General features: G+C 39.1%; 1 protein-coding gene across 2 annotated transcripts in view; it reads right to left on the reverse strand.

Annotated features, from left to right (window-relative positions):
• Window positions 1-15,062, reverse strand: part of TAPT1 (transmembrane anterior posterior transformation 1) — a 61,786-nt gene that overhangs the window by 20,677 nt on the left and 26,047 nt on the right. For both annotated transcript variants that reach the window (XM_063457806.1, XM_063457805.1), the window contains exons 3-6: window positions 7,574-7,692; window positions 1,425-1,587; window positions 1,108-1,243; window positions 169-266 (exon numbers count right to left, since the gene is read on the reverse strand). In XM_063457806.1, the coding sequence (XP_063313876.1) occupies window positions 169-266; window positions 1,108-1,243; window positions 1,425-1,587; window positions 7,574-7,692 (516 nt within the window). The remainder of the gene's footprint in view (window positions 1-168; window positions 267-1,107; window positions 1,244-1,424; window positions 1,588-7,573; window positions 7,693-15,062) is intronic.

Genomic DNA, 15,062 nt, shown 5'->3' on the forward strand with positions numbered 1-15,062 from the left:
CCAAAGCAGAAACCGGTAAATTAACAAACAATATTTAAACAAGGGCAGAAAGGTCTGTACAATTTATCAACATTACTAACAATTATCATTTTCAAAACATTCGGCCGTTTGACCAAATCTGGTAATCACAATAAGCGGTCTTTGGTGAAGCAGCTGTTTTATACTTACGTTGTTGGACATCATGATGGTGAGCAGAGACTTGTTATGAGAGTTAAATGCTACATTAAGAGTCGTTGCTTGCACCAGGATAAGGATGGCATGGAGAACTGCAAGCAATTAAGGAAATTAAGTAAAAGGTCATTCATACCGAATTTCAGGCAATAGATATTTGTGCTGGTAACTTCTGTATAATGCATTCTATAGGCAATCTTCTTGATTGAAAGTACACAGTGTACAAATACAGATAAGTCAATCAGAGCATGCCGACATGACTCCCCTATCAGCAAATCCCTGTCCTCTTATGTGTAGATTTCAAATCCCACTTTACAGAGCCAAGGGAAAATATATTAAGAGGGCAGTGATTGGCTGTTGACTGGAGTCATTACAGTGACTCAGCTTGCACTGATCTCTTACTGACTTGATGTTGAGGCTAAACAGAAAGATGGTTTATGCAAAAGGGAAGGTATGGCTGAAAGATAGGTTTATGATGCTGAAAACGTTTTCTTTTTAAAATGAGTAGAGAGACTTGGAGAAAAAAGGAAAAAAAAACATAGAATGAGGCCAACCTATCAAATCCACTTACCAGCATTTAATGTGTGTGAGTGTCCTCTAAAGGCATACTCCAAACACCATAACAGAGAGCTGTAGTGGTTATGGTGCTTGGAGTGTTCCTTTAAGTAAAGCACACATTTGAGAGAAAAGATGTACATTGGATTGTGAAATGTCAATGTTTTCATGGGATGGATAGCCTTCAGACAGTAACTGTTTGTGGACTACATTCCTCATTATTCTCAGCTTAACAAGAACAGAGTCTGCTATCTGCAAAGCCAAGGTTGGCCTTGACTGGTCTAGAAAACATCTATATTTAGTCCTGAAAAATATGAAAACAGATCACTGAAGGGATATTTTGTGGCTCTTGTAGATATTTTATACTAGTCATAAGGATACAGACATACAAGACAGCCATGAAGAAATGAGGAATAACACCAATGTGTGCTCGCTTTCTCTCCTTGGGCTCTGTAGCTGTCCAATAGAGTGCATCCAAAATATCTTGTCCAAAAGAAGAAAAGAGACGATCTGCAACCTAGAAGTAACATGGCAGAAAAACAAAATATGTTATAGAAATTTTAGAAAGGATCACAATACAGCACTACCCACTGACCTGAGTGGATAAAAAAAAAATTATATTATATATATATATATATATATATATCTCTACTATAACAAACATAAAAGGTAAAATACCAGAACGAAAGTAGTCTTACCTCCAGCATGTTGTATATTATGTAAAGCTTTATGACGGATTGGCCTCTTATAAGGTGGTACATCATAGAGTAGTCCACGTAGTGCATCATGAAGTAACAGATTATCATGATCACCCCCTTTAAAACATCACATACCTGTGCAGGCTGAAGCAACCTTCCGTTACTGCAAGTAAATAAAATAAACACTATTTGTGGATGTCATTTCTTGATGTTGTGAACAACAAAAATTAACATTTTTAATTTAAAGAGGAATGGTCACTATAGTCAGTCACTATATACAGTTTAATGTAGTTGTTCTGGTGAATATAGTTTGTCCCTGCAGGCTTTTTAATGTAAACATTGCCTTTTCAGAGAATTACAGCCTAGGGACACCTCCATTGGCCACTCCTCAGACAGCCACCAGAGGTGCTTCCTGGGTCAGTGCTGCAGTGTGCACCACTGACGTTCAGCTTCTTCATGCTCTGCATGGAGACGCTGAATTCTCCCCATAGAGACGCATTGATTTAATACATTACTATGAGGAGATGCTGATTGGCCAGGCAGTTTGGTTCAGCCCTGTCCTGCTTCTTTGGCTGAGATCAGCAGAATTGACAATCTCAGCCAATCCAAAGCTTTTCTATGGCAAAGCATTGGGATTGGCAGAGATCATCACTTCTGATGATCTTAGCCATGGAGGAGGATCGGGGCGGAGCTAGCGACGGCAGACCCACGTGGTGCTTGAAGTAAGGCGAGTTTTGCTAGATTTAAGGTGGACAATGGGGCTAGTTAGTTTAACACTATAGGGTCAGGAACACATGTTTGTGTTCCTTTAAAAGTGAAACAAATATGCATAATGATGGCTTTTAAATTACACTTTTCATCTGAAAATTAAGATATTGCTTTCCCATCAGACACCATGAAAAATACACCAATGAAACGAGGACATAAGTTAAAGTATTTTTCTTAAAAGGCAGTGTTTACATTTAAATGCCTGCAGGGACATGCAGTAGACACCAGAACAATAACATTAACCCCTTAAGGACAGCGGGCGTGCTATGCTGTCCTTGGGGACCCGGCTCTAAATTAAACATATTAAATTATGCTTCATAGCTAAATATTTTATGTTAAATGAAAGCCCTATTTCCTCTGAATTAAATATATATATATATATATATAAGAAGTGTGGGTACACTGAATATGAAAGAGGTGAATTACGGTTGAACAGACAGTCAAGTTCCAGGTTTTCTTTAAGTTTTGTTTTGATCATAATGTGTACATTTGGCTCAGTCCTTAAGGGGTTAAGTTGAAGTTGTTCTGATGACTGTAGTGTCCCTTTAGTGAATGAGTTTTGGTGTATAGATCATGCCACTCAGTCTCACTGCTCAATTCTGCCATTTAGGAGTTAAATCGCTTTATTTATGCGGCCCTAGTCACGAATTCCTGCATGTGACTTGCACAGTTTTCCTAAAGACTTCCCTTAAGAGAGATCTAATGCTTATACTTCCTTTATTGCACAGTGTATGTAATTTAGAATGTCCTGTCTTCTGCACGGTTAAAAGCCTTCTAGACCCTGCAGGAGCCGCCTGTGTGTGATTAAAGTTCAATTTACAGAGCTGGAGATAAAAACTTCTAAAGAAATTTTACATCTGATTGAAAATGAAACCAATTTTCTTTCCATGTGGACTGTGTGAGTCACAGCCAGGGCAGGTGTGCCTAGGGCTGCATAAACAGACACAAAATTGATTTAACTCCTAAATAGCAGATAATTGAGCTGGGAGACTGCAGGGGCATGATCTATACACTAAAACTGCTTCATTAAGCTAAAAGCTTTTTTGATGGTTATAGTGCCCCTTTAAAATGTACTAATGTCATTTCCATGGGTCAAATAACAATGGGAAGAGTTCTAGCCCACATTCCAATTTTTAGAGGATATCAAGTAAATATACTATGCACAGAGGTAGTCACTTAAAAAAATAAGGATAAAGAAAAATCGGTCAAGGAACCTATCCACTTAAGAAGCATTAACCTTTTTGGCAAAGTAAGAGTTAAACAAGTTCTACTGGAGCTCCTATCATCACCAGGAAATTCGAAGCTCTGTAATCTCTTTAGAAATGTTTAAGCTGTTCAGATTTGTAGTCAAGGCGACCTACCATGGAACAGTGTAATCTCTTGTCACCGAATGTCTGGTGTTTGGTTTAAAGGACTGCATCCTATTCCACAATTTCAAAATATACTGCAGTCAGACTTCTATATTGTAATTGTTTTTACTTCTATAGAAGCTAGTCACACTGTGCATTGTTCAGATGAATTTATAATTTTGTCATTTGGCCAATATACATTCAAATGGAAAATATCACTACATTTCAGAGTACAGCTATTTTAATATATTTGGCACCAACTGTAAATTTTACACAGTATATAAGATGTATAACGCTTACATAAATAAAATCTAGTTAAAGCCGAATACTCTAGCACAATGCTTTTTTAGAACATTGGATAAAAAGGGCATCTACACAAGGTAAACATTCATATTAGCTTTTAATCTTGTAGGCAGAATTGTTATCAATAGCTGGTGAATCAGACGATTGAAATACAACTTCACCTTTAATTTGTGATGTAGCTATTTTACAGACACAGGAGACAAGAGTAACAAGCCAGCGCCACCTAGGGTCATTGTTAAAAACTGCATGAATTGCGTTTTTTTTTATATTCTGTGTTTACTTACTTGCTGATAAATAAGGTCAGCCAATATTGCATTTGTAAAACAAAAAGGGATTATCACCTAAATTATTATTTTTCGCTATATGACAAAATAATTATTGAAAAGCTGTATAAAATATAAATATATCTTAAAACAATTTTTTTTTATAAATGTAAAAGTGATTACAAATAAATAATAAAAGTTTCTACTGCTTCTATAAAAAGTTGAAAAGGTAAACATCTTTATCGAGGCCCTATCTTGCCTCGTTTATATGCCCATTCCATCTCTATGTGGCCAATTTTTAAATTATTATTTTTGCAACAATTAATTGGCACAGCGTATAAAATCAAGGAGTAGTAACTGATGATGTTAGCTTTGATAAAGCCCTATAGGTGGGGTGAAACGCATCAGCTATTACATCATCACGCACAATGTCACAACGCATGCACTGCAGCCGGAGCCCGGAAAGAACTGCGAACCCCAAGCAAATCCCAAGTGCTCTGAGCAAAATCGGAGCAAACAGCAGGTAAAATGCCGTGTACACAAACTGATATAGCTAAAGTATTTTGTACTTGCACGTATTAGTGGGTGTAAAACCAGAAACTATCCCACCAACATTGATAGAGTTTTTTTAATTGTATTCTATAGTAATAAAACAATATTATGCTAGGCCGGTTTTATGTTTTCACTTTTACATGGTCAATGTGAAATGGATCTTGCTGTAAGACTGAAAGGTGCCATTAGGAAATTGCTGAATTATTATCCTGTCCTATTGTGTTTTATACCCCACCTCCTATAGACTGTAAGCTCATTTGAGCAGGGTCCTCTTCAACCTATTGTTACTGTAAGTTTTCCTGTAATTGTCCTATTTATAGTTAAATCCCCCTTTCATAATATTGCAAAGCGCTACGGAATCTGCTGGCGCTATATAAATGGCAATAATAATAATAATAATATGATATCATAAGTTAAGAGTAAAATTCTATTTCATTTTGGGAAAGGGATAATGACAGAAATTGCACACATTGATTTTGATGTGTTGCACCCATTGGACAGAGTTCACTGTGTGTGTGTTGTGACATTTTGATTACTGCTATTTTGTATCACTATGTGTTTGTTGTGAGGGTAATACATTGGCAACTCACGTAAAGATATTTATCTACCCATACCTGTATTGTATGTACACTGAACAAAATTATAAATGCAACACTTTTGTTTGTGCCCCCATTTTTCATGAGCTGTACACAAAAGGCCTATTTCTCTTAAATATTATTCACAAATCTGTTTAAATCTGTGTTGGTGAGCCCTTCTCCTTTGCTGAGATAATCCATCCACCTTACAGGTGTGACTCATCAAGATGTTGATTAGACAGCATGATTATTGCACAGGTGTGCCTTAGGCAGGCCACAATAAGAGGCCACTCTAAAATGTGCAGTTTTACTGTATGTGAGGTACATGGGTCCGAAAACCAGTCAGTATCTGGTGTGACCACCATTTGCCTCACTCCTTCGCATAGAGTTGACCAGGTTGTTGATTGTAGCCTGTGATATGTTGGTCCACCACTCTTCAATGGCTGTGCAAAGTTGCTGGATATTGGCAGGACCTGGAACACGCTGTCGTATACACCGATCAAGAGCATCCCAAACATGCTCAATGGGTGACATGTCCGGTGAGTATGCTGACCATGCAAGAACTGGGATGTTTTCAGCTTCCAGGAATTGTGTACAGATCCTTGCAACGTGGGGCCGTGTATTATCATGCTGCAACAAGAGATGATGGTCGTGGATGAATGGCACAATAAAGGGCCTCAGGATTTCGTAATGGTATCTCAATATCAATAAAATGCACCTGTGTTCATTGTCCATAACACACGCCTGCCCATACCATAACCCCACTGCCACCATGGGCCACTCGATCCTCAACATAGACATCAGCAAACCGCTAAGCCACACAACGCCATACACGCTGTCTGCCATCTGCTCTATCCAGAGAAAATTGGGATTCATCTATGAAGAGAACACCTCTCCAAAGTGCCCAACGCCATTGAATGTGAGCATTTTCCCACTCAAGTCGGTTACGACGACGAACTGCAGTCAGGTTGAGACCCCGATGAGGACGTCGAGCATGCAGATGAGCTTCCCTGAGACGGTTTCTGACAGTTTGTGAAGAAATTCTTTGGTTATGCAAACCGATTGTTGCAGCAGCTGTCCGGTGGCTGGTCTCAGACGATCTTGGAGGTGAAGATGCTGGATGTGGAGGTCCTGGGCTGGTGTGGTTACACATGGTCTGCGGTTGTGAGGCCGGTTGGATGTACTGCCAAATTATCTGAAACGCCTTTGGAGACTGCTTATGGTAAAGAAATTAACATTCAATTCACGGGCAACAGCTCTGGTGGACCTTCCTGAAGTCAGCATGCCAATTGCACACTCCCTCAAAACTTGCGACATCTGTGGCATTGTGCTGTGTGATAAAACTGCACATTTTAGAGTGGCCTTTTATTGTGGCCAGCCTAAGGCACACCTGTGCAATAATCATGCCGTCTAATCAGCATCTTGATATGACACACCTGTGAGGTGGATGGATTATCTTGGCAAAGGAAGAGGGCTCACTAACACAGATTTATGAACAATATTTGAGAGAAATAGGCTTTTTGTGTACATAGAAAAAGTTTTAGATCTTTGAGTTCAGCTTATGAAAAATGGGGGCAAAATCAAAAGTGTTGCATTTATAATTTTGCTCAGTGTAGAGGCCTTAAAAGTTACTTGCCACTGCAAGCCTGAGGGATACAAAGCCCTGACTAGGGCTACATTTTCACTTGCCAATAGCTCCCCCACAAAATGAACTGGCTGTTTTTTAAATAATGTTTTGCAAATGAAATGCTGTACACACAGAGTTTAACCACTTAGGGTTAACTCCACCTTTGGTAGCATCAGCCAGCCCTGAGCTAGAGTTCCAAGATGGTGAAGCACAGCTACACCTAAACAATATCGTCATTGGACACCAGGGTGCTGGACACCGAAGATCTGTACTAAACTGTGAGTAAACCATTTAGTCGTTATGTGGAACCTAACCAACACAGTCATTTCAATTAGTTGAAGTGAGTATGGTGCCTACATTGTTCCTTTAAGATACAAGGTCATAAGGAAGGGAACAAATAGTACAAACTAAGAACAAATGGGGAAGTGAAAAATGAATGTGACAGTACCTTTAACATAAAAAAAGGATGCAAGGTCCAAATAGACAGTTATTGCTATTCGAGTCAGTCTAAAGTCTACTAAGCACATTAATTTTCAGGGTTTAAGCCATGCTCTTTCTTCTCACAACTCATTAAAAGCAATTTGACTAACTTACCTCATCAATCAAGCTACATCACAAAACACAATTTATAATCTGATACCATTAAGTACAGCTTATATTTTTAGATAATCACATTTAATAATAAAAACACCCCCACTTTATTTCAACTTACCTTAGTCCACAACAAGGCAAAGTAATGAACTTGATAACAGCCAGGAGAACCCTCAGTGGAAGTAAAGTGAATACATATAAAAAAGCGTCCAGACACAAAAAGAAGCCGAAGATCATTAACTGTAAAGGAATAGAAGAGATGAGTTTAGATATATGCAATTCATTAACTCCTTATCCTGAAACAATTACTCACTTGCTAGATTTCAAAGGGAAACTCTAGGAAATATTATTGTTTTTTGAGGGGCAGGGGGGAGGGGGGGCAGAACCAGGGGGGGTGAGAACGCTCCAAGCACCATAACTACTACAGCTGAAGTGCAGAATGTTTCATATTCCTCATACAACATACATACTCACAGATTTTTACCAGCAGGGACCATCTCCCAGGTATTATTTTGTCAGCAGGACCCAAAGCTGACCTATGTGCAGTACTTAAACTGAACGCAATCACCAGTTTTAGAAAATGATCTGGACTGGACAATGGTCACAGACTGAGTGTTTTAAGTCATGCAGTGATAGCTTGTCATGATGTGATTTGGCAGCAGAGTGTGAAATAATCCCTCTCACATTGTATTTTCTTGGTATAGAGCACTCAGGGTGTTTTGCGCTGTACGACAATACCTCTTCTGACATCAGCATAGGGAATCCCTTTTACACTGTCTAGCGTCAGATATAGCACCACCAGGTTTGCTAGTGTTTAGGTCAGGGTGAGTTATTCTTTAGGGTTAAAGGTTAGTAACTAAGCTTAGTTCGCATTAGGGTTACAGATAGGGGTTAAGGTTAGTGTTACAGCAAGAGTTAGCATTATCATTGGCATTAAAATTAGGGTTGGTGACAGACCCAACCTTCTCATTTCTATGCAGCAAAAATATAATCTATATATAAAAAATTAAATCATAAAATTCAAAAGAATATATACAATAATAAAGCTCAAAATAAGTAATGTGAGACTCCCCATGGTGTCATCATTTTTAAATAGTATGGATTTAAATGTGTGATCTGCTAAAATGTACCATATACCATTTTTAGTTTAAACGGCAGTGGGCTGGTTTTTATTTCAGCCCTGTATTTTCACTAATGCTTCATAGATATACAAAGGGGACCATCCTGCACTACTGGGGTATAGCAGAGCACAATTAGTAGCACACATCAAGTTTATAAAATAAACTACTAAATTACAATATGCATGTAAAATGGTGAAAGTAAAATACCATAAACTTTGAAAGAATTTGAGAAACAAATGGATGTACAATAAGGTACAAGATATACCATATGACATACCCAGTGGTGTCTGCTAATGGTTTGTATTTATTGGGTAATTTGAACTGTCAAACTGCTAAAACGCAGAATAGGCCCATCAAATCCGTCAACCAATATTCTAACTGTAAAGTCAGGACTCTCACATGTAACTAACTTTGCAAGGTAGTGGAAAAGGCATAAGGTATTTATTTTACTCAGAACACTTATCCAAGCATAATTTTAGGGATACAACCATAGCTGTACAGATCATATTTACAAAATGAGCAGAAAAAATGCAAAGTGTATGTAAAAGGTAAAAAATAAAAATAAAGATCCAAACTGCTACTTACTACAACCTTTACATGAACTGGACCACTTAGCCCAATTACTTTATTTTCATTGAGTTGTTGTGGGCCCGCAGTGTTACTTGAATAGGTTAACATGTTAGATATTTTCTTTGGAATGTACCGATTTAATTTTGAATGAATATAATCTGGTATTTATATTTGTTCTTTTTTACACATAAAACACCAATGTGTTCTAAAGAAAATAGTCTGCTGTAAAAATACATTCTAATTAAACAGACCACATTCCATTCCCACCTGAACCTTTTAAGAATTTGTACCGGATATCCTGAAGTATCAAAGATGAACAGTTCATTGAACTTCCCTCCCAAGCTCAAAGAGATTAGTAAAATAAACCACCAGAAACTGGAAAGCTATGTATACTACAGTAAGCGATCACAATTATTATTTACCTTATCTATAGTCTGCCTGTAATTACACTACAATTCCTGCACATTGTATTACACTTTACTACAGTGAGGTTATTTACTAAGCCAGCAACTGTCAAGGAGACTTCAAATCTTACATTAAAACAATTTACTGGAAAAAAAAAATGTTCTGTTTTCTCATTTTACCTGAAAGCCCTGATTTGAGAGACAAATAATGAATGCAGTAGTATAAACTAAAAGGCAACAAATAATGGGGAGAAAAGAACCACACTAACATATACCATCTGCCTAAACAACCTTTAAAAGGAGGAATGATGCTTACATCAACAAGAATTAAAGGGTCTGACTTCTAATGTAGACAGCGATCAATACATTCTCCTCTCAGTTATTGAGCAATAGTTTTTGTTGGCCATAGCAAATGTAGGCCATACGTATTGGAAATCTAATGACAGAGATATGGCCAAGCATTATAGCAAATGTAATTCATAAATATATGGTGTGACAAATGCTACACACAACTTAAATCTCTCTGATAGGATGGGGAGGAGAGAAATTATATTTTGCTTAAGACACTGCAGCAAGAAAGAGGAGAGGATGCAACATACAGAAATGGGGAAATGGCTAATATGGATGGCAACATAATTTAAAGGGACAGGAAGAATTACTTCTTCATCGCACTAAAGTGGCTTCAGTATCAGCATCCTTTCATTCACTATTAAAATGGTTTTAAGGTTTATTGCTATAAGAGTTTCCAGCAGAGTATTCCCTCTGTGGGCTAAGGAGGAAGTGTAAGCCTGAACAGCAATGGGCAGCTGAGAGTGTCAGCTGGCAGCTTTCAGCCTATCACAGTGGCCATTCAGATATGAATTGGTATGGCTAGAAGGAAGTGCCTCTGCCTTAGCCAGACCTCCAGTGAGGGCGGGCTATGAGAATCCAGTAATCATTATTTTGTTTTAAACAGCTTGAAAATGGTTTAACACTGAAACAGAAACTGCACCACCAAATTCTGGGCACTATAACCAGTTCAATTATATGAAGTGATTTTAGTACCTACAGTGTCCCTTTAAACAGTTTTTCTAGAGAACTCTCTCTGGACCTTCTATGTGATAGAGAAAAGGGATGGTGGACTGCACAGAAGTGTTGCCTAAAGACATTTTCCATAATATAGAATAAAGCAGTGATTTGAAAGCCACGTCAAAGTCTGCCGCAAACATTGACTTGTGGGCTGTAATAGATTGAATAAAGAAATGAGATTGCCGTTTGGCAAATAATTAAAAACTAAGTAAATTTGGCAAGAAGCATGCATAGCTCTCTAATAAAGCCTCAAGTAAATGTGGGAGTTATAAGCAAGGTTAAAATAAAATGTACAATTTTTTTAAAAATTGTGACTTGGAATTTTTTCCTCTTACTCAAGCATGCCACGGTCAAAAAAAAAAAAAAGCTACGTGCCACTGGACTAGAGAATAATAAAGTCATGTTAAATACGCAACCATCATTACAGTGCTTGGACTGTAATTTATTGCACAGACATCCAGTGATGAAGCAAATTTCAGCATTACCAAGAAAGTCATTACAAGATTCAGTGTCAAAGGCTGCACATCACTGCAGTGTTCATCACTGCAAAGAAATTGAGAATTCCACTCATGTCTCTAGGTTAGGTTGTTCATTGCCAGGTTTCACATTCTGTGCTTGCTAAAAAAAACGCTGGCAGTAATATTGCCGTCTGAAATTACAGTTCAAATGTCATGACCACTTGCAGGACATCAACTTGCTGGCAGCAAGTCAAATGCCTTGACAAAATACGAAAGAGGAATTGAATAAAGCAATATGCAGCATCAAAGAATAAAATAAAATTGTGATGAAAGTGCAAAGTGATGTCACTTTAGAGCCAGAGCCTATGTATAGTGTAGTATAGAATAGTAGAGCCCACTATGTATAGTGTAGTATAGAATAGTAGAGCCCACTATGTATAGTGTAGTATAGAATAGTAGAGCCCACTATGTATAGTGTAGTATAGAATAGGAGAGCACACTATGTATAGTGTTGTATAGAATAGGAGAGCACACTATGTATAGTGTTGTATAGAATAGGAGAGCACACTATGTATAGTGTTGTATAGAATAGGAGAGCACACTATGTATAGTGTTGTATAGAATAGGAGAGCACACTATGTATAGTGTTGTATAGAATAGGAGAGCACACTATGTATAGTGTTGTATAGAATAGGAGAGCACACTATGTATAGTGTTGTATAGAATAGGAGAGCACACTATGTATAGTGTTGTATAGAATAGGAGAGCACACTATGTATAGTGTTGTATAGAATAGGAGAGCACACTATGTATAGCATATAATAGGAGAGCACACTATGTATAGCATATAATAGGAGAGCACACTATGTATAGCATATAATAGGAGAGCACACTATGTATAGCATATAATAGGAGAGCACACTATGTATAGCATATAATAGGAGAGCACACTATGTATAGCATATAATAAGAGGGCACTCTATGTATAGCATATAATAAGAGGGCACTCTATGTAAGCATATAATAAGAGGGCACTCTATGTATAGCATATAATAAGAGGGCACTCTATGTATAGCATATAATAAGAGGGCACTCTATGAATAGCATATAATAAGAGGGCACTCTATGTATAGCATATAATAAGAGGGCACTCTATGTATAGCATATAATAAGAGGGCACTCTATGTATAGCATATAATAAGAGGGCACTCTATGTATAGCATATAATAAGAGGGCACTCTATGTATAGCATATAATAAGAGGGCACTCTATGTATAGCATATAATAAGAGGGCACTCTATGTATAGCATATAATAAGAGGGCACTCTATGTATAGCATATAATAAGAGGGCACTCTATGTATAGCATATAATAAGAGGGCACTCTATGTATAGCATATAATAAGAGGGCACTCTATGTATAGCATATAATAAGAGGGCACTCTATGTATAGCATATAATAAGAGGGCACTCTATATATAGCATATAATAAGAGGGCACTCTATGTATAGCATATAATAAGAGGGCACTCTATGTATAGCATATAATAAGAGGGCACTCTATGTATAGCATATAATAAGAGGGCACTCTATGTATAGCATATAATAAGAGGGCACTCTATGTATAGCATATAATAAGAGGGCACTCTATGTATAGCATATAATAAGAGGGCACTCTATGTATAGCATATAATAAGAAGGCATTCTATCTATAGCATATAATAAGAAGGCACTCTATGAATAGCATATAATAGGAGCAGAGGCGGCTCTCTAATTAGGCGGTTTAAGCGGCCGCCTAAACTGCCTGAGGGCAGACTGTGTCGGGTCCTCTGACAGTGACACCAAGAGGAGACCCGGCAGCTTGCGCGGTATGCCGCCGGGTGCGAGGCTCCTCCTGGCTGCCCAGCCAGACATCAGACACTGGTCTGCAACTCCGCAGTGAGCAGAGCTGCAGACCATCTGTCTCGCCGAGAACTGGTCAATCAGAGCGTTGCCGCGGGTTACCGCAGCAACGCTCTGATGGTCTCGCGAGATTACATGGTCTGCAGCTCTGCGGAGCTGCAGACCGGATGCAATGGCCACCGGACCACCAGGGAGCCCACTGGACCACGGAAGAAAGGGTATGTTGTGACCCCCTAACTATCACCCCCCTCCCCACTCACAGCATTACCCCCATCAGCCCCTCCCTCAGCACCAGCACCCCCCTCCCCCCCCCCCCCACACACACACACAACACACTTCAAGCAGCTACCCCATACACATAGGGTCCCAGACAAAAACGCAAACATGCTCACAGAGACATACACACACACACACACACACAGGTAAACTGTGCATCAATGTGTATATGTGATAGTGTGCATGTATTGCAACTATTCTTTTCACTTTTTGTTAGTTGGGCCTCATGTTTGAATTTCGCCTAAGGCCTCAAAGTCTAGAGCCGCCGCTGAGTAGGAGAGCACTCTATGTATAGTATATAGTAGGAGAGCACTATGTATAGTATAGGAAAGGAGAGCATACTATAGTATAGATGAGCATGTCATGGCAAAGGTTCATAATTATTGCACTATGGAATATTGTCCTTTAATGTAATTTGGGTAGTGCATAGATAATCTGCCTGCCTGGTGGAGGTGGTATTGCCAATGTCAAAAGGGGTTAATTTGATTGTATGGGAGGTCAGAAGGTTTATTGCCTTAATTTCACTTTGAAGCTGGGACCCCCAGAGGTCAGATGACAGAAGGGGTTATGTAAATTGCATAGGAATGTGAAAGGGGTCAGATGGCTTACCATATGGATGGATCCTTTGATTAATCAAAAACTCTGTAAGGTGTGAGAAGTCACATGTAAGTGGCTTGGAAGTTTAGCTCCAATGTAAACTAGCGGACTTCAGCCATACGGCATCTACCTTTTAACTGATGAATGGATGTCTTTGATATGTTAACCCCTTAACGACGAGTGACGGACGAGGTCCGTCACACGGGGGAATGCGTTAATGACGAGTGACGGACCTCGTCCGTCACGCGTTAAAATTAACGCCGCGATCGCGCAGTGCCGGCGATCGCGGGGTTAATGCTGTTGCTGGGTCCCTCCGAGTCAGGGGCAGACCGGCAGCAGCAAATCCGGATATCCCAGCCCATGTGATCGCTGTGATAGCCAGTCACAGAGGTCACAATGCTGCTGGGATATCTGATCCGCCTCCCTCCACCTCGTGTGGGTTTGTGAAGTGGAGAGAGACGGATCGGTGCTACATTGTGTCCCTGATTTATTGCAGAGTTATACTTAAGTATAAAATTCACCTTTGTGGAGTTAAAAAAAAAATTAACCCTTTCCCTGCTGCTTGATCACTGCTAGCAGTGATCAATATACAGGTCACAGTACTCTACTGTGATCTATTTTTTTTTTTTTTTACTTTCAAGGGTTAATTTTTAGGTTTTTTTGTAACCCTAAGGGGTTAAATTTTATTATTTGATTTTATTAATTTGTGATTTAGTTATTTTGGTGGGTGGAATTTAGTGGGAATTGGGGTATAAAAAAAAAAAAAAAAAAAAAAATATTATACAAATATAATAGTTTTGTTAGCTGTGTTAGCTGTATTAACAATGTTTAGAAAGTATAGCGCGGAGGAGGCTTATGCCCTGTTAGCGGCAGACTCAGAGGCGACTGACACTGCCTCAGAGAGTGAAGCAGGGAGTGACGCAGGGGATGCAGGGGACATGGACTATGTGCCAGATACTGCAGGACCATCAGGAGAAATCGACGATTCCCCTAATGCTGACCATGGCGCAGATGACTGGGTACCCCCTAATAATTTTTCCCCAGACATCCCAGTGTTTACAGGCAATCCTGGCATACAGGCGGACCTGTCTGCCTATAGTGCGCTGGATGTTATGCAGCTGTTCTTGGGGGATGAGATTTTTGGGGAGATAGTCACCCAGACTAATCTCTATGCGGAGCAATATCTGGCACGCAATCCAGACTCTCTTATCTCTAG

The sequence above is a fragment of the Pelobates fuscus genome, chromosome 6 (genome assembly GCF_036172605.1).
Source record: "Pelobates fuscus isolate aPelFus1 chromosome 6, aPelFus1.pri, whole genome shotgun sequence".
NCBI lineage: Eukaryota > Metazoa > Chordata > Amphibia > Anura > Pelobatidae > Pelobates > Pelobates fuscus.